Raw genomic sequence first — 20,479 nt, forward strand, 5'->3', positions numbered from 1 at the left:
AAAATGGTCCCTTGCGTCTGGTTTTTGTTTGGGGGGCGTGGCTGCCAGAAGTTAAAATGGCTCCTTTCTGGGATAGATTTAAAGGGAGGAGAAGCTATGTGGGCAGGGCTTTGCCAGGCCGTTATCTACTAGGCGTTCCGGGAGGCAGCTGGTTTTGCCCTTACTAGACATGGCGCTGGCCAGTGTGTTGGAGAGCTCGCTACCCCGGGGGTCGTGCGGATCTGTTGGACTTGGGTCCAGGTAATCCCAGTGATGGGCTCAACCTGGCCGCGCCCAGCTGGGATGCCCCAGAGGAGCCAAGAATCGAAATACTTCATGGAACTACCACCCTGGCCTTCAAGGTGCGGACCCAGCTATGGAACCGGACTAAGTCCCGCGCGCTCGCGCTCTTCCCAGACCGGACCAGCAGTGGCGGCAGCCGCGAAACTCAGGCTGAGCTTCGGGCCCCTTGTCCCGACTCCGGCAGTTTCGCTGTCTCATTGCCCCGGGAGGCGCTGGTTCTTGCTCTGGCCGGAAAGAGGGGCGGTGGGGATGGGGGTAAGAAGGAGAAAGAACCTGAGTCTGCTTGGATTGAATCCTAGGCAACTTCAGGTTGCTCTGCCGAGAAAAGGAGAGGCTGCAGCAGCACTGAATTTAGACGAAGGGAAAGCAGTTGTAACCATTCACCAAAGGTTTTGGAAACTGGCCCTCTAGGCCAGGGTAACCGAAACGCTGCGACTGGAGGGGGGCGGGATCTTGGAAGGGACTTCTGTACTAGGCCATACTGTCGGGATTCCTGGCTCAGCTTTGCAATAACTTGCTCTGCGATCTTGGGCCAGTCCTTCTGTCTCATTAAACCTGTTCCTCATCCATGGGATATGTTTATACCCATATCACGGATTGATGTGAAGTTCATGTGACATTAATATGTGGAAAGATGCATTACAGCGATTTTCAGCCCTTTTCATCTCATGGCATAAAAGTAATTACAAGAATTTTGTGGCACACCAAGAATATATTTTTTTTTGCAGATCTGACCAAAAAATGTGATATAATTTTTATTCGTTCACACTGGACAGCTATTATGTTGGCTGTTGTCTTTTTTATTTGACAATCTAGGGGAGAAGAGGTCAGTGCCCATGACTAAAAAGCCAGGAATTGCACGTTTTCAAAATTCTTGCAGCACACTGGTATGCTTTTTGTGGCACACCGGTTGACAATCACTGGTATATTGCGAAGTATAAAACGACAAAGGAGTTGTTTTGGGGTTGCGAAACATCAACATATATGTTTTATATATTGATATAAAAATTAATGTCATGACTTTTTGTGGTTTAACCTGTGGCCTGCTTTGTGTTTTCTTCTGATCTTAACAGTTTCGACATGGAGTCATTGTTGCAGCAGACTCGCGGGCCACAGCAGGTGCCTACATTGCCTCCCAGACAGTAAAGAAGGTGATAGAGATCAACCCCTACCTGCTGGGCACCATGGCTGGGGGTGCAGCAGATTGCAGCTTTTGGGAGCGGCTGTTGGCCCGGCAATGTCGTATCTATGAGCTTCGGAACAAGGAACGCATCTCAGTAGCCGCTGCCTCCAAGCTGCTGGCCAACATGGTGTATCAGTATAAAGGCATGGGGCTGTCCATGGGTACCATGATCTGTGGCTGGGATAAGAGAGGCCCCGGTGAGTTATAATTCTTGGGCTGACACCGCAGAGAGCAGGGGTTGGATGAACAGATGTGAGAAAGAAAAGGCTTTTTAGTTCAGTGCTGAGAATGTGTTGATTAGTTTCTCAACTCTTTTTTAAAGGAAAGCACTGTAGTGTGTAGAAAAGGGCATGGAGTTAGAATAGCTGTGTCATTGACTACCCATGACACAGATACTGAGAAAAAAACTGGTTGCTTTTTTTTCCTCAGTATCTGTTTCATCTTCTGTTACATTGGTTAAATTATGTAACACACATAAAGCATGTAGTTTCTGGCACGTAATGTTTTTGCTTCTATTCTCCTATAAAATAATAAGACCTACAAAAAGTGTATTCGAGAATTGAAGTGCATAATAATAGACATAAAAACTCTAGTCAGGCCCTGGCTGGTGTAGCTCAGTGGATTGAGCGCAGGCCTGCGAAGCGGAGGATCGCAGTTCGATTCCCAGTCAGGGCACATGCGTGGGTTGTAGGCCAGTTCCCAGCAGAGGACCTATGAGAAGCAACCATACATTGATATTTCTCTCCCTTTCTCCTTCCTTTCCCTTCTAAAGATAAATAAATAGCCCTGGCTGGTGTAGCTCAGTGGATTGAGCACGGGCCTGTGAACCAGAGGGCCTGTGAACCAGAGGACCGCGGTTCGATTCCCAGTCAGGGCACATGCCTGGGTTGCAGGCCAGTTCGTTGCAGGCCAATTCCCTGCAGGCCAACTCCCAGCAGGGTACGCACGAAAGGCAACCATACTTTGATGTTTCTCTCCTTCTCCTTCCCCTCTGAAGATAAATAAATAAGTAAATAAATAAATAATAAAATCTTTAAAAAAAGGTTTCAGAATATTTAAAAAAAGATAAATAAATAAAATCTTTTAAAAAAGGATTTTAAAAAAACCCAAAAACCTCCAATCTGTATCATCTAAGAGAAATATATGAGCCAGATGTACGATTTTAAATTTTCTGATGGATTTTTTATTTTTTTTATTTTATTTATTTATTTATTTTTAAAGATTTTATTTATTTATCTTTAGAGGGGAAGGGAAGGAGAGAAGGAGAGAAACATCAATGTATGGTTGCCTCTCATGAGTCCCCTGCTGGGAACTGGCCTGCAACCCAGGCATGTGCCCTGACTGGGAATCGAACCCTGATCGTGTGGTTCGCAGGCCCGCGCTCAATCCACTGAGCTACACCAGCCAGGGCTCTGATGGATTTTTTTAAAAGTAAAAAGATCGATTCCCAGTCAGGGCACATGCCTGGGTTGCAGGCTGGTTCCCTGCAGGCCAACTCCCAGCAGGGGATGCACAAAAGGCAACCATACATTGATGTTTCTCTCTCTCTCTCTCCTTCCCCTCTAAAGATACATAAATAAATAAAATCTTTAAAAAAAAAAAAGTAAAAAGAGCCTTGACTGATGTGACTCAGTGGGTTGGGCATCCCTTGTAAACCAAAGGATCTCTGGTTCAATTCCCAGTCAGGGCACATGCCTGTTTTATAGGCTAGTCCCCAGCTGGGGTGCCTGTGAGAGGAAACCATTGAATGTTTTTCACATCGATGTTTCTCTCCCTCTCTCCTTCCCTTCTAAGAATAAATACATTAAATTTTTTAAAAGAATAAAAAGAAAAGGATGAGATTTTAACAATTCATTTAATACAAAATACCTAAAACAGCATTTCCACATGTGGCATTAGCCCCATTTCAAGTGCTCAGTAGCCACATGTGGCTAGTGTCTCCTGTATTGAACCTCGAAACTAATACATAGGGAGTAGCAACTCAAAAGATAGTCATTTCTCTCCTTTTTTTCCTTTAGTAGTCTTTGACCTAGAAGGAACCTTGATGCTAATCTTTCTTTGCTTGATATACTCACCCTAGGTCTTACTCTGCCATCCCCCAAAAGAAATTCCTTAGTCTAGTTTCCTTTCCAGTCTATGAAAACTTTGTCAGGAAGTTCAACCTTGTATCTGATGTTAGCACCAACTTTAGTCAAGTTGGAATACAGGTAGTCATTTTTTGTGTAATTGTCCCCCTCTATGCTTAAAAATAATTATTTCTTCCAGTTGTTTTTGTTTCATTCATTTATCTGCTTATTAAATGCCAAGTTTTTCTCTGTGAAATAATTGTGGGATACCCACCACTTTTTCACTCACTTTGGAGAATATCCGTTCACTACTCAATGGAGGATGAATGAGGAGATTAAAAAGTGAATGTGGGCCCTGGCTGGTGTGGCTCGGTGGACTGAGCGTGGGCTTGTGAACCAGAGAATCATGGTTCGGTTCCCGGTCAGGGCACATGCCTGGGTTGCAGGCCAGTTCCCAGCAGGGGATGCACGAGATGCAACCGTACATTAATGTTTCTCTCCCTCTCTCCTTCCCTTCCCCTCTAAGATATAAATAAATAATGATTTTATTATAAATAATGGTTTTATTATAAATAATGGTTTTATTATAAATAATTTTATTATAAATAATGATATTATAAATAATGGTTTTATTTATTTATATCTTAGAGGGGAAGGGAAGGAGAAAGGGAGAGAAACATCAATGTATGGTTGCCTCTCGTGCATCCCCTGCTGGGAACTGGCCTGCAACCCAGGCATGTGCCCTGACCGGGAATTGAACCTCGATCGTGTGGTTCACAGGCCCACGCTCAATACCCTGAGCTACACCAGCCAGGGCAATAAATAAAATCTTTAAAAAAAAAAAAGTGAATGTGGGAGAGGAGCTTAGTTTGTTCCTTTGGAATTGAGACAACTTTTCTCTTTGAGAGTTGTGAAAGAACAGTTCCATAGACTTGGTCTGTACCAGTGCTGAACAACAGAAATGAAATGTGAGCCATACATGTAGTTTTAAACTTTATAGTAGCCACATTTTAAAAATAAACAGAAATTTTAGTGGTATATTTTACTTAATCCAATAGATCCAAAATATCATTTCATCATGTGGTTCTCGCTTCATTTCAGATGCTCAGGAGTCACATGTGGCTACCAAATTGGATTGCGCAGATCTTTTACAATGTGATTTGGAACCCTAGGCTTTATTATCTCATGTGTGACGTGTGTCTTGTGCCCCAGATAGTCTAAACTTTGAGCACTAGGGTTGTTTTAAACATTATCTCCCACAGATGTTCTGTGCTTGAAACCTAAGTCATTTGAATTATACTTGCTTTTTGATTATACAGAGAAGACAGATAAGGCTGTTACTACAATGTGAGGTGAGATGGTGTGGTATGTTGTAGAATCCTGGAGTCTTAGTATTTATTTGATTCCTTTAGCTTTTTATTTTTTATTACTTGTTTATTCAATTATAGCTGTCCCAATTTTTTCCCCTTTGCCATCCTCCATCCAGCCCTCCCCCCACTCCCTCAGTCCATCCCCACCAGACCATTGTACATGTCCATGGGTAATCATACATGTTCTTGGACTACTCCCTTCCTCTTCTTTCCACCATTCCCCCTCCCCCCTTTCCTCTGGCAGATCTCAGTCTGTTCCCTGTTTCTATGTCTCTGGTTCTGTTTTGGTTGTTAGTTTATTTTGTTCATTAAATTCCTCTTATAAGTAAGATCTTACAGTACTTGTCTTTCACCAGCTGGCTTATTTCACTCAACATAATGCTCTTCAGTTCCATCCGTGCTGTTACAAAGCATAGGGAGTTTTGTTCTGCTTTGTACTATTCCATCGTGTAAATGTACTACAGTTTTTTAATCCACTCATCCACTGATAGGCACTTAGACTGTTTCCAACAATTGGCTATTGTAAATAATGCTGTAATGAACATTGGGGTGCATAGATTCTTTTGAATTGGTGTCTTAGGATTCTTAGGGTATATCCCAGCAATGGAATCGGTTGGTCAAAATGCAGTTCCATTTTTAATTTTTTGAGGCAATTCCATACTGTTTTCCACAGTGGCTATACCAGTCTGCATTCCCACCCACAGTGCACTAGGTATTCCTCTTTCTCTACGTCCTCGCCGGCACTGGTGGTTTGTTGATTTATTAATGATATCCATTCTGACAGGTGTGAGGTGATATCTCATTATGGTTTCTTTGGCTTTTATGTTTCTAGTAACTTTACTTTTTTTAATATATATATTTTTTATTGATTATACCATTACAGTTCTATTCCCCCCTTCATTCCCCTCCACCCAGCACACCCCCTCCCCCACCATTCCCCCCCCCCTTAGTTTATGACCACGTGTCTCAGGTTCTTTAGATTCTGTATTTCCCCTACTATTCTTGCTCTCCCCCCTACCTATTTTCTACCTACTGTCTATCTATTTTCTGTACCTTCTCCCCCCTTCTCCTCCTCCCACTCCCCTGTTGCTAACCCTCCATGTGTTCTTCATTTCTATGGTTCCACTCCTGATCTAGCTGTCCTCTTGGTTTGCTAAAAATATGGAACGCTTCACAAATATGCGTGTCATCCTTGCGCAGGGGCCATGCTAATCTTCTCTGTATCGTTCCAATTTTAGTATATGTGCTGCCGAAGCAAGCACTCTAGTAACTTTATAATAGTGCTTTCCTCTTGTATTTTTATTGGTCTCTCTCAGGTTTCAAGAGTGATAGAGCCCTGGCCATGTAGCTTAGTTGGTTAGAGCATTGTCCCAGTGTGCCAAGGTTGTGGGTTCAGTCTCTGGTCAAGGCACATACCAATGAATGCACAACTAAGTGGAACAACAAGTTGATGTTTATCCCTCTGTTTCCCTCTGTTTCTCTCTGCCTCTCTCTCTCTCTGTCTTCTTTCCTCTGTCTCCCTAAATCAATAAACAAAAAATTGTTTCAAAAAAGAGGGAAAGAGTTCTGTGTCTTAGGGGATGAATTAGATGTCAGAAGGAGTGGTCATTTGTTTTCCTGCTAACCTCCTCTCTCTTTTCAGGCCTTTACTACGTGGACAGTGAAGGAAACCGAATCTCGGGAGTTGCCTTCTCTGTAGGTTCTGGCTCTGTGTATGCATATGGGGTCATGGATCGGGGTTACGACTATGACCTAGAGGTGGAAGAAGCCTATGATCTGGCCCGTCGAGCCATCTACCAAGCTACCTATAGAGATGCTTACTCAGGAGGTGCGGTCAACCTCTACCATGTCCGTGAGGATGGTTGGATCCGAGTCTCCAGTGATAATGTAGCTGATCTACATGACAAGTACAGTGGATCGATCCCCTGAAGGAGGCGTTTCTTGGGGTGACTTGATAGTAACATGGATATAGCTCTGCATTCTATAGTGGAAGGGTCCCCAATTATATTGATTGTTTTTTTTTTTAAGCTCTGGTGCATTGACCTCTATGTGTTACCAGTTGTTAATGAGCTGCTGCAGAGGTGATTTGTTTTACTTTCTTGTATGTTAACATTACACTATTCAACCTTAGCCTGTGTTGTGTCTTTTGTCCACACTGTCCCTCCTCCAAGCACTTTACAGTCAAATAAGCTAGGACAGTGGGAGGGAAGTGACTGTAATTACAGGAAACAGTGATGTGAAGACATTGTCTAGTGAATACATTAATGTCCCCACTTATGAAGCTAATAACAAAGGAGAAGGAGAGGCAAGGAGGAGGGAGAGACTTCCCGATTCCGTTTGCAAAGAGATGAAAAGTTGATGAGGCGGAAAGATGCATAGGGCTGGACCAGGCAGAGCTGCAGAGGGAAAAGCTCTTACCCTGTGGTGGGGAGGGTAGGCTGATGCTATATGCAGAGCAGAAAGGTGAAGATAAACCTTGAATCTCAAACCAATTGGAAACAAACGGCTTGGACCCTGTGAAAAGAGGGCAAAAAGTTGAGTGTAAAAGCAGTAGTGACCACAAGCTTGGTAGCCCTCCAGCGTGCATGTGTGTGGAGGATCATGGCTTATATCCTCCGGGGCAGGAAGCAGCACAAAACTCACTGGGGTGGAGTGGGTTGGGAAGAAGCCCTGCTGAGAGCAGAGAGATGGCTGATTTATCACACCCAGCACTGGGGGTTCCCAAGCTATGGTGGCAGCAGATGGCAAGGCCTTCTGTTAAAGAGAAGGCATAGACATAGGGAAGGTGGAAGTCGATGGGAGAGGACGGCATGAACGATACTGCTTTGCATTTAGTTGGCAGGAAGAAAGAAAGTGCTGGTAAGGGTGACAACCCAGTGTCATGTTTTGAGACTGAGGGCTTGGGAGGGCTCATTCATAGAAATAGAGGGGTAAGTGCTCCATGTGCTGTGGATACCTTCTCTTCTTACAGCTTCCCTTCGCCCTTGGCCCGTGTAGTCGCCTTATTGATTGATGAGGGCTGTCCTCCAGGAACTGATCGAGGCTTGTTAACTGCATTTGTCAAATGCGGGGAAATTGGGAATTAGTGAGATTGGAGAAGAGAGTTTGTAAAACAAACGACTCTTGCCTAAGGAGATTCATTTTGCCGAAAAGTGCCTCGAGCCCCTGGAGGCAGGGAGCTGTTGGCCTGGACCTGGACCTACAGAGCAGGGAGGTGCCACTGGCCAGTGGTAAGCTGCGTGAGAGGCAGAGGTATAGTCACCATCCTCTCACCTAGGACACAGGTTTACAGATTTTTTTAAAGCCTCACCTGAGGATATGTGTAGTGATTTTAAAGAGGAAGGGAGAGAGAGAAAGAGAGGACAACATCCATTTGTTGCATCCTGTACGTGCCCCAACTGGGGATCAAATCAGTAACCACTTGAGCTACTTGGTCAGGTTTGCAGATCTTTTTAAAAATTAGAACCCTTCTTTAAAAATGAATTCTTATGAGAAATCAAATCAGGTTTAAATAGACTTGAGGGATCCAGAGCCTTAACCACTGAGCGTCCCCCTCCCTGGAGCCACTTCCCACAAAACTCCCCTCTGCCCCAAGGAACACAATTTAAAAATAACTGCCCTGAGAAATAACCTTGAGGGTGGAAAGAAAATTGAAGATTGGTATTGTTTTAATTTTTTTCTAAGATTTTGTTTCTTTTCAGAGAGAGGAGAAGGGAGGGAAAAAGAGGAGAGAAAGATTGATGTGTGAGAGAGACATTGATTGTATGCCTCTCACACACCCCTTACTGTGGGCCTAGCCTGCAACCCAGGCATGTGCCCTGACCAGGAATCAAACTGGCAGCGTTTTTCATTCGCAGGCTGGTGCTCAATCCACTGAGCCATACCAGCCGGGGCTGACTATTGGGGTTCTTTTACATGACCGCAGAGAACATGAGACTGCCTAGGCTCTTAGCTTATAAACAGAATTCTGGAGAAAAAAGGTGGTCTTGAAGCAATCTGCCCTAGTCCTGTTTCTGTCTCACTCCTGGCTTTGGCAGTAGTTTGACTATTTAACATAAACAAGTATTCTTCAGTAGCTGAGTCCTTATGTTCAAGCAAGAAGTGCGCCCCGGCTGGTGTAGCTCAATGGATTGAGTGCTGGCCTGCAAACCAAAGGGTCGCTGGTTCATTTCCCAGTTGGGGCACATGCCTGGATTGTGGGCCAGGCCCCCAGGTGGAGTTGCACGAGAGACAACAACACATTGATGTTTCCCCCTCTTTCTCCCTCTCTAAAAATAAATAAATAAAATAATTTAAAAAATAAAGAAAATACATCACCAATGATCCCATGTTCTATTCTGGCATATCCCTGTTTCTGTCCTCTCCTGGGTCTTGGATAAAAGCAAGACTCACTTAATAGGGGAGATCAGTTTGTGGTAGGTTTTTTGGAAAGAAACTAGAGCAGAGGTAGAGGAAAACTCCAGGACTTGAGGCCCAGTGCCATCCGCTGTGTGCTGTGTGGTTTCTTGCTGCTGGGGACTGGTGGGTAGTGGCTTCGTAGTGATGTTGTATGTCTCTGCTTGTGTGGGATGATAGATGCCTCATAGGGTTGGAGAGATGCTGTTGAGTGAAGTGTACCAGTTCAGGGACTCCCATCAGATTCAATTTCCCAGTGCAGTCCTCTTGACAAAGGATGATGGAAAAGAAATTGCCTTAAATAGCTGAAAGATTAATTTCTCTCAGCTGTTCCCAGGCATCCAAGGGACAGGGCTCTTTAAGTGATGTCTGACAATTTCTCCTCCTTCCACAGATAGCACAGTAATACCAAAATCGAACTCCTCAGGGAAGATGATGGGACTAATATGATTAAAATAGGGAGCAAACACTCCTTGAGGCCCCATGCTTTCTCTTGCTAGCAGGGAATGCTGTGGGGCTGAAGGCAAATGTACCATATAGCATCTCCAGACCAGGCAAGGGAGGGTTGTGGAGAGTAGCATCTCACTGCAGGTGAATAGAATGTTCATGAGGGAGAGTGAATTCTCCCTCATGGTGAGTAGGTGAGTAGGTGAGTAGAGGGGATGGGGGAAGAAGGGCACAATGAAAGTAAATCAGGGACTGGAGTGGAATAGTTACTGAAGGTTCTGTCTTTAGGTAAAACCAGAAGATCAGCGTCTGGATACCCTCTTCGGCTAGCAAATTAGAAAACTGTCAAAGCTATTTGGGGAGTGGAAGGACATATCCTTTGAGGGGAAATAAAACAATGGATTTATTCTGGTCCATGGAGTCTGTAGTCTGCTACAAGAGAGAAGGGATGAAAAGGGAGTAAGGTGAAAAATAGGTGGAGAAAAGCTTGGGGGAGCATGTCCTTGTCTCAGAAGTGAAGAGCATGACTGGGTCAATGATGAATTTACACGAGCCTATATCATTTGGTGAGTACAGTTAGGTTTTTATTTTGTGTTATTTTTGTTCTGGTAGAAGAGCCCCAAAGTTTGGGTATTTTGAAATTGACCTGCAGCCGTGACCTCAAGGCATGATTAAGTGATTTGTGATTTAAAATACATGTATATTGCAACCAAGCATCTCTGCTGTGTTTTGTTTATTTTTTAAATGCTAGTTTCCCTTCAGGAAGCCAGATTCATACTGGAAAAGCTTTAATTATAGTGAGCAAGAGGAGAGAGCGAACACAGCCGTCAGAGCTGCCCTGATCGGCAGCTGTCACCACCTCCTGCGTAACCCAGGCCACCGCCTCTGTTCCCTGCTCCCACCCACATCAGCTGACTGTCCACATTCCTGCAGTGCTTCCCCAGGCTTGGCCTCAGAGCCAAGTCCTTGCTTCCAGGGGCTATGCCCCACTGAAGCATTTCAATAAAACCATTTCTAAAATGTCTCATTCGTAGCCTTTAGTGGGTCAGGCAGAAGGAATTCTACCCATGTCAGCTCCTTGGGTTTGTTCAACTTATTTCTCCCTGAAGCTTTTGCCTCTGAGTTTTGTGCCAAGCCCAACTTGGTACTAACCCTTTATTGTCCATATTTAACTGTCATCAGCCATGAATATCTGACCTAGCTTATTTGATTGGAAGTCAGACATGGATTCAATCTTTTCTGATGCCTCTCCCTACTCCTCAACCTCATCATTCTCTCAGGCTGCCCCTTCATTTTTTGTTTTTAAAAATTTTATGTATTATTTGAGGGGAAGGGAGAGAGAAAGAGAGGGTGAGAAAATCTGTACAAGAGAGGTCAATTGGTTGCCTCTCAAACACCCCCAACTGGGGGACCTGGTCTGCAACCCAGGCCTGACTGGGAATCGAACTGTCAACCTTTTGGTTCATAGGCTGGCATTCAGTCCACTGAGCCGCACCAGCAAGGGCTGCCACTTCTTTCTAATCTCCCTTTGCTTGAGTTTATGTTTTCTCTCTGTTCTCTCACTTTAAAAATTTCCCTTTTCTTTCCTCCATAGAATTTAAATAAAAAGCAATCAATCAATAAACCAAGTGCTGCTTATGGGCTTTAATGTAATAGGAAAAGGTTATCATTAGCTTCCGGGTACCCAAAAAACTGCTACTAACAGAGGGGAACGCAGATGGACTGCGGGAAAGTGAGCTAGAGAGAACAAGAGACAAATGAGAGGCAAACAGAAAAGCAACTCACGGACAGCCAGAGTAAGATTGAGTAAAGTGAAGAGGGAGACACGGACGTGGCAGAGAAGATGGATGGAGACATTGATGGGCAGAGGTGGACTGTGAAGGGAGGTAAGGGAGAGAGAAAGGAGACTATGAAGGACAGTGATAGAGTGGGCAGAGAAATAGGGAGGAAGGAAGTGACTGGAAACTAATGCGCAATGAAACATGTCTCCCTGGAGACAGATAATTTCTCCAGCCATACATAATGAGCACGTGCCTCTCTGTGTGTTGCCCCTGTACTGTCACAGTCACTTAGATTCTGCAAGAATCCGCCCATGTCTGTACTGCTTGTGCAAGGTTGGAAAGATTCACACTCGTTCAGAATAACCTCAATCCAGTCATGCCAAAGTCATAAGTAGAAACCTCTCTCAGAAGAGCAGAGAAAGTGAGTAAGGATCACAGATTCAGTAACTTCTAACATTTTATTTTTATGTTCATGAAGAGATCCTCTCTCCCCTCACTCCATACCCCCTGGCCACACAGATCACATGTCCCTAACATGTCCCCCTTTTTCTATACATGCTCAGGGCCAAGGCTGTTAATATAAAGAGAAGGGGACACAAGCTCCAAGGACGGTAGGAATAACAGGTGCTTTTGGTAAGAAGGGAATAAGTAGGTCCAAGTAGGAATGTGGGTAGACCACAGGGGTAAAGTCAGGGGGATATTTTGCAACAACTACAGCTCTTCTACCCTAGCCTCAATACCATCACCATCCCTGGACATCATACAGTCTAAGCTTCCCCATGCACACAGAGTAATACATAGGCTATTTTTCATGGCAGCTGACTTCAAGTGGTGGCATATGGTGTTGTCTGATTAGCGGGAATCCACTGAGCACCAGGGTTCCATGGGAGAGTTCATAATCACCCTATATCCCTTGAGCCTTGAGGCTGCACTCACAGCTTAATCTTTAGAAAAGAAAGCAATAGAGCATTTTAAACCAGAACAACAGATTAAGCATAGTCCCACAACCCTAAGTACCTCCCAAAGAGAAAAAATGTGCATAAAGGTGGGGGTCAGCCTTGAATCAATAGAGCTCAAGTGTGGTCCTGGGTTAGGTTATCAGTGCTCCACATCTCATTTAAATAGCCTTGGGTATGTGCTATATTGAAGGGCATCTATGTAAAGTCTCTGGTTGTGTAATGATATGCCTGTCTTCCTTTTCAGTTAAACACTTACTATGTTTGTACTTTATTCCCCAATGTCTAACATGGTGCAGGCTATTCAATAGAGATGATATAATAGATGTATTTTTAAAGAACAAATGAATGAATGAATGATTTCACTATAATATCCTTGTACCAGTGATACTTACTTACCTTTTTCAGCATTGTGACTCCATATTATTGTTGAATTTCAAGATGTTATTTGTAGTTCTTTTTTTTTTTTAAGATTTTATTTATTCATTTATCTTTAGAGGGAAAGGAGAGAGGGAGAGAAACATCAATGTATGGTTGCCTTTCGTGCGTCCCCTGCTGGGAGTTGGCCTGCAGGGAACCGACCTGCAACCCAGGCATGTGCCCTGACTGGGAATCGAACCGCGATCCTCTGGTTCGCAGGCCCACGCTCAATCCACTGAGCTACGCCAGCCAGGGCTATTTGTAGTTCTTAAACATACTATGAACAAGATTAATTTTTAAAAATCAGGACAAATTAAAAATTACTTGCTTTAAGGAATTTTTGAAAATGTTATGCCACCCTGGCTGATGTGGCTTAGTCGGTGGAGTGTCACACTGTGTACCAAAAGGCTGTGGGTTTGGTTCCCAGTCAGGGCACACTCTTGGCTTGCAGCTTCCATCCCAAGGGAGGGCATGTACAAGAAGTGATCCATCGATGTTTCTCCCGCACGTCAACGTTTCTCTCCCTCTCTTTCTCCCTCCTTTCCCCTCTCTCTAAAAATAAATAACTAAATAAATTTTTTTATTTATTTTTTAAAGATTTTATTTATTTATTTACCTTTAGAGGTGAAGGAGAGAGGGAGAGAAATATCAATGTATGGTTGCCTTTCGTGCATCCCCTGCTGGGAGTTGGCCTGCAGAGAACTGGCCTGCAACCCAGGCATGTGCCCTGACTGGGAATCGAACCGCGATCCTCTGGTTCTCAGGCCTGTGCTCAATCCACTGAGCTACACCAGCCAGGGCACTAAATAAATTTTTTTAAAGGGCCAAATCTAAATGTCTAAAGCAAATATGTTGGGGAGAAAATACAGACAAGTGTAATTGAACAATAATTCAAAAATAAAGCAAATATGTTATTTACATTTTAATTTTGAAATGTTTCAAAACTTCAGAAAAGTTTAAAATAGTACAACAAATACCCATAGTCATCCTCCACCTTTTTTGCACTCATCTCTTTAATTTTTAAAATTGTTTTGTATTAATTGTATTTTACTGGTCATTAAAGAAAAACTTCCCAACTGTTTATATAATTTTTTGCATGTAAGAATCAGTCAGATTCAGAACTTTTTCCTTTTAAAGTCTATTCTGCCCTCATTCCTGCGGCAACATAAACTCCTTTCTTTACTATTCTTTTTTTAAAAGATTTTATTTATTTATGTTTAGAGAGAGGGGAAGGGAAAGAGAGAGAGAGAAACATCAAGGTGTGGTTGCCTCTCACATGTCCTCTACTGGGGACCTGGCCTGCAACCCAGGCATGTGCCCTGACTGGGAATCATAGGGAATCATATGCATGACCCTTTGTTTCACAGGCCAGTGCTCAATCCACTGAGCTACACCAGCCAGGGCCCTTCTTTCCTATTCTTGAGTACTATTCTGGGCTGCCTGCTGTCTTCCTTATTTTTTCCTTTGCATTATCTTTCATCTTCCTGTAACTTCAGCCCTGGCTGGTGTAGCTCAGTGGATTGAGCATGGGCTGTGAATGAAAGGATCGCTGGTTTGATTCCCAGTCAGGGCACATGCCTGGGTTGGGGAACAGGTCCCTAGTGGGGGCCACATGAGAGGCAACCACACACTGATGGTTCTCTCCCTCTTTTCTCCCTCCCTTCTCCTCTCTCTAAAAATAAATAAATACAATCTTTTAAAAAATAAATGAAATAAAAAAAATAAAACTATATCTCAAGAGATATCATAGAGGGGTTACGAACACTCTCTTGGTCATCAGAGGAAAGACAGCTTGACTTACATGGGCTCAGAACAAGAGCACAAAAGAGGATAAAGACAGCAAAACAGAATGGATTTTAGTGTAGGCACAGACTATTGAATGCTCACAAGCACAGTTTCTGGAGTCAGTGGACCTGGATTCGAGTTCTTTTTTAAAAAATATATTTTATTGATTATACCATTACAATTGTTCTATTCCCCCCCTTCATTCCCCTCCCCCCTGCACACCCCTCCCCCACTATTCCCCACCTTTAGTTTATGACCACGTATCTCAAGTTCTTTAGATTCTATATTTCCCCTACTACTCTTGCCCTCTCCCCATCTATTTTTTACCTACCGTCTATGCTACTTATTTTCTGTATCTTCTCCCCCCTTCTCCTCCTTCCACTCCCCTGTTGCTAACCCTCCATGTGTTCTTCACTTCTATGGTTCTGCTCCTGATCTAGCTGTCCTCTTGATTTGCTTTTGTTTTAGGTGTGGTTGTTAGTAACTGTGAGTTTGCTGTCCTTTCACTGTTCGTATTTTTTTATCTTCTTTTTCTTAGATAAGTCCCTTTAACATTTCATATAATAAGGGCTTGGTGATGATGAACTCCTTGAACTTGACCTTATCTGAGAAGCACTTTATCTGTCCTTCCATTCTAAATGAAAGTTTTGCTGGATAAAGCAATCTTGGCTGTAGGTCTTTGGATTTCATGACTTGGAATACTTCTTTCCAGCCCCTTCTTGCCTGTAAGGTCTCTTTTGAGAAATCCGCTGACAGTCTGATGGGAACTCCTTTGTAGGTGACTGTCCCCTTATCTCTTGCTGCTTCTAGGATTCTCTCCTTCATTTTAATCTTGGCTAATGTAATTATGATGTGCCTTGGTGTGTTCCTTCTTGGGTCCAACTTCTTTGGGACTCTCTGAGCTTCCTGGATTTCCTGGAAGTCTATTTCCTTTGCCAGACTGGGGACGTTCTCCTTTATTATTTGTTCAAATAAGTTTTCCACTCATGGCTGTTTCTTTTCCCCTTCAGGTACCCCTATAATTCTGATGTTGGTACGTTTAAAGATGTCCTGGAGGTTCCTAAGCCTCTCATTTTTTTTGAATTCTTGTAACTTCACTTTTTTCTGTTTGGTCATTTCTTCCTTCCTTCTGGTCCACCCCCTTGATTTGAGTCCCAGTTTCCTTTCCATCACTATTGGTTTCCTGTGCATTTCCCTTCATTTCAATTAGTTTAGCCTTCATATGTTCCTCTAATTTGTGGCTAAAATCAACCAGTTCTGTGAGCATCCTGATCACAAGTGTTTGGAATTGTGCATCTGAGAGTTTCACTATTTCTTTTTTGCTTAGAGTTATCAGCTCTGGGGCTTTGAGTTCTTCTTGAGCCATATTTTGGACTGTTCGTGCCTGTTAAGTATGAGGAGCAGAGCCCTAGGTGTTCACCAGGGCGGGGCCACTCAGTCGCTGGGTTGTGACGCTATATGTGGGGGCAGGGTCAAAGGAAAGCAATGGCGGTCCCCTCTGCTGCCTCCCGCCGCTGCCGCAGCTGCATCCGGCCCGAGCGATCCGTCCCACTGCGCATGAATGCGACCGTGGTCAGCCTGCGTTGCTGGGTTCCCCGCTGGGGTCTGCTTGGTCTGTCTCACTGCTCACTCCTCTGCTGGTTTATCTGCATGCGAATGTGTGACTGAAGCCAGCCTGCCACCCCGCACCCTCACTGGGTCCACCGGACGCTACCCCCGATGCCTGGGTGCCTGGGGTCGGGGGGATCTTTCTTGCCTGTCCCCGCTCCGCTGCTGGCTCCGCCCCTCCTACCCTCCGGTTGAGCGGTTCGTTGTTGTTGGACTTCCGTATACTTCAGTTTTCTGTTCTTTGGCTGCATCTTTGTTCTCCAAACCTTTGTTGTATTCACACTTGGTTGTGGGAGAAGGCACAGTGTTTCCACCTACTCCTCCATCTTGGCAGAATTCTGGATTCGAGTTCTGACTTCACAATGTCATTAATTTAATCACCTTGGGGTAAGTCACCTTCCCTCTCTGAGTCCTAGTTTTTTCATCAATAAAAGAGGCAGTATAATAATACTTGTCACATAGAATTGATTAAATATAGTGCCTGGCATCAAGTAAATCCTCAGTAAATATTGATTATAGCAGTTGTTAACAGTTCTGTATCCTTTATCCTAACATTTATGAAAATGATTACATGTACACTGGAGGATATGAGTTGTCCTAGTATACGCCTATCGAAAGCTAATATTTTCTTGGTGATTTCCTGGCTGACTTGTATTATTTTTAAAAAATTAATGGAAATAGCCCTGGCTGGTATGGCTCAGTGGATTGAGCGCGGGCCTGCGAACCACACAATGGCGGTTCGGTTCCCAGTCAGGGCACATGCCTGGGTTGCAGGGGACTCATGAGAGGCAGCCATGCATTGGTGTTTCTTTCCCTCTCTCCTTCCCTTCCCCTCTAAAGATAAATAAATACAATCTTTTAAAAAATAAAAAAAATTAATGGAAATATAGGAAAGGAAACACTGTCACCTCATTTTCATGTAACAGGGAAAGCTGTCGCCAGGGTGGCCTGCAGCATAAGCTAGGGTGCCCTTAGGGTGAAAACAACACTAAATGCAATGTGTCTTTCTGCTAAGAACAAGATCCTATTAAGACCATGCTAGCCCTGGCTGGTATGGTTCAGTGGATTGAGCGCTGGCCTGTAAACCAAGGGGTTGCTGGTTCAATTCCCAATTAGGACATATGCCTGGGTTGAGGACCAGGTCCCTGGTGGAGCAGGGGGTGCGTGAGGGGCAACCACACGTTGATGTTTCTGTCCCTCTCTTCTCTCTCTCCTTTCCCCACTGTCTAAAGATAAATAAATAAACTTTACAAAAAAAAGATTCTTATAGCTAGATGCTCTAGCTATAAAAATTTGTAGTAAACTGTTCTCTGATTCTCTTTTGTAAATGGGGATGCCAATAATCTGCCTGTTTAACACTGACACAGTGAGATTATCTAATTTCACTTATCATTCACTTTTACCCAATTATCCTGGTAATGTCCATTATAGTTTTTTTTCTGACCCAGATTCAATCAAGGATCATATTTTGAATTTGTTATGTCTCTGTGTTGTCCTTTATTTTGGAAGAGTCATCTTTGTGTGTAGCTAGCTTCCTTACATCCATATTTTGGAAGTGTTCAGGCTCAGAGTGTTGTGAGGATGAAATCAGGTAACAATATTTTTAAGAGCAGTATTCTTGAGGCAGTGAGGTATGGTGGTTAAGAACTTAGGCTATGGAGCTAGATTTTTCTGAGTTCAAGTCCCAGGTCTCTTTCTTATTACCTGTATAACTTTAGCAAAATTATAATGCTTCTCTGTGTTTTAATCTTATCTATAAAAAGGGGGTAATCATGCCCACCCACTACTGGGGAGATTAAATAAGTAAGTGTAAAATGTTCACAACAGTCCCTCCACAGTAAGCACTCATCAACTGTTAGTTACTACAGAAGGCAATTTATTCATTTATTTGAGAGAGGGGAAAGAAGAGGGAGAGAAGGAGAGGGAGAGAGAAACATCAACTTGTTGTTCCACTTATTTATGCATTCATTAGCTGATTCTTTGTTTTAAATGACTTCATTTTTAAAAAGATTCTGTTTATTTATTTTTAGAGAGGAGGAAGGGAGGGAGAAAGAGAGGGAGAGAAACATCAATGTGTGGTTTCACATGGCCCCCACTGGGGACTTGGCCCACAACCAAGGCATTGTCTGACTGGAAATCAAACTGGCAACCCTTTGGTCTGCAGCCTGAACTCAATCCACTCAGCTACACCAGCCAGGGCCATTAGTTGATTCTTGTATGTGCCCTGACCAGAGATGGAACCCACAATCTTGGTGTATCAGAAGGATGCTTTAATCAACTAAATTACCAGCCAGGAATAGAAGGCAGATTGTTGACATGGGACTTGAATTTCCAAATTTATGTCTTAGCTAGAGAAAAAAATTAACTCATTTAATTATAAATGACTTTTTTCAGTATTTACTAAATGTCTACAATTATGCCAATACTAAAAAAATGATTCTGCCCTGGCTGGTGTAGCTCCGTGGATTGAGTGTGGGCTGTGAACCAGAGGATAGCCAGTTCGATTCCCAGTTGGGGCACATGCCTGGGTTGTGGGCCAGGTCCCCAGCAGGGGATGTGAGAGAGGAAACATTAGTATTTCTCTCTTATCTTTCTCCTTCTCTCCTCCTCTCTAAAAATGAATAAATAAAATCTTTAAGAACAAGATAAAATTCTAAATGGAAAAAGAAGTTTAAGATCTTATCTCTGATCTCAAACAGCTTACTAGTATGAAATTACTAAAATATGTGAAATAATGAAGGTAGAGTTAGGTGCTGCTACCCTGAGTAAGCATGAAGTTCACACTGATAGAACAGAGGGAAGTGGTCCGTGATGATAGAAATAGCTGAATAATGGATAAAAATTGACTCGTCAGAGAAGAGAATAGCACTTGAATAAAGGAATAATAAAGGATGAAAAGGTGAGGGCAGTGGGAACTAAAACCAAACGGGAATGAGACCAGATTATGTGGGATTTAAAATCCAGGTAATTCCCACTTCTGGGAATATATCCTAAGAATCCTAAAATACCAATTCAAAAGAATATACATACCCCTATGTTCACAGCAGTACTATTTACAATAGCAACGATCCGGAAACAGCCCAAGTGCCCATCAATATGAGAGTGGATAAAAAGCTGTGGTACATTTATGCAATGGAATACTACCCAGCAGTAAAAAAGAAGGAACTCTTACCCTTTGTGACAGCATAGATGGACCTGGAGAATATTATGCTAAGTGAAATAAGCCAGTCAGTGAAAGACAAGTGCCATAGGATCTCACCTATATGTGGAATCTAATGAACAAAATAAGCTAATGAGCAAAATAGAAATAGGTATAGATACATGGAAGATTGACAACTATCGAGGGTAATGGGGGAGGGGGAGACTGGAAGAGAGAAGGTGAAGGGGTTGCCAAAGAACATATATTGGACAGGGATGATGGTGTGGTGATGTGTTCTGAAGGAGGAGGGGGGTTGCTGAATGAAGGTGGGAAAAGGGGGGGGGGGAAGTGGGGAAAACTGTAATACCATAAACAATAAAAAAGAAAAAAACAATGAAATTAAAGTTTTAAAAATAAAAAATCCAGGTATAAGCAACCAAGTCTTTATGAGGACGTTAAGAGAAGTAATTTTAGGTTCTTGAGAATGTAGTCTTAGTCGAATAGAGAAAAACTGAGGACTCTGGATGAACAAAAATGCCACCAAAACTGTAAAACTACTTTCATCTGAAGGATGTCATATACTTGTATGAATATTTATTTAAAGATGGGCGTTGTAAGCACAGATGTGACCCAGAGACATTCCACCTGGAAATCATGAGCTTGCCCCCACAGACCAAGTCCTTGTGGCTTAATCCCAGTCTAGAATGTTACTATTTAACTAAGTTTAGCGAATTTTCAGAAGGGACTCGCTAACTGGATTGTTTATTTATAGTGGTACGAGGACCTCTTTGCACTGAGAAAAAATTATGGGTAAGGGTGAGAGGAGGGTGAGAAAAATGCAAGAAAGGTGACAGAGGTGGAGAAGCAGATACGTGAGAGCTGGACCACCAGGATCCCGGCAGAAGGGGATCGGGGTCGGGGGTCGGGCGGCCCTCAGAGGGCCCCAAAGGGCCAGCGCCTCCCGCGCCGCGCGTGTGCTCACGGGCGGGGCGCCCCGCAGCCGCCAGTGGCCAATCCGGTCCGGGCGTCCGGGGAGGGGCGGGGCTT

At 43.5% G+C, this 20,479-nt stretch overlaps 1 protein-coding gene and 1 non-coding gene across 2 annotated transcripts; one reads left to right on the top strand and one right to left on the bottom strand.

Moving 5' to 3' along the window:
- Nucleotides 1–154: 154 nt before the first annotated feature.
- PSMB5 (proteasome 20S subunit beta 5) lies at nucleotides 155–7,031 on the top strand. Its single transcript, XM_037037556.1, is given in 4 exon segments — nucleotides 155–204; nucleotides 206–341; nucleotides 1,356–1,662; nucleotides 6,544–7,031. Coding segments are annotated over 4 exon segments (765 nt in total). The 5' UTR covers nucleotides 155–169; the 3' UTR covers nucleotides 6,831–7,031.
- Nucleotides 6,057–6,163, bottom strand: LOC118980994 (U6 spliceosomal RNA). Its single transcript, XR_005065246.1, has one exon. It is a non-coding gene; the product is annotated as a U6 spliceosomal RNA (small nuclear RNA).
- Nucleotides 7,032–20,479: the final 13,448 nt, after the last annotated feature.

Source organism: Sturnira hondurensis, unplaced genomic scaffold (genome assembly GCF_014824575.4).
Source record: "Sturnira hondurensis isolate 20B ecotype Veracruz unplaced genomic scaffold, ASM1482457v3 Scaffold0023357, whole genome shotgun sequence".
Lineage (NCBI taxonomy): Eukaryota > Metazoa > Chordata > Mammalia > Chiroptera > Phyllostomidae > Sturnira > Sturnira hondurensis.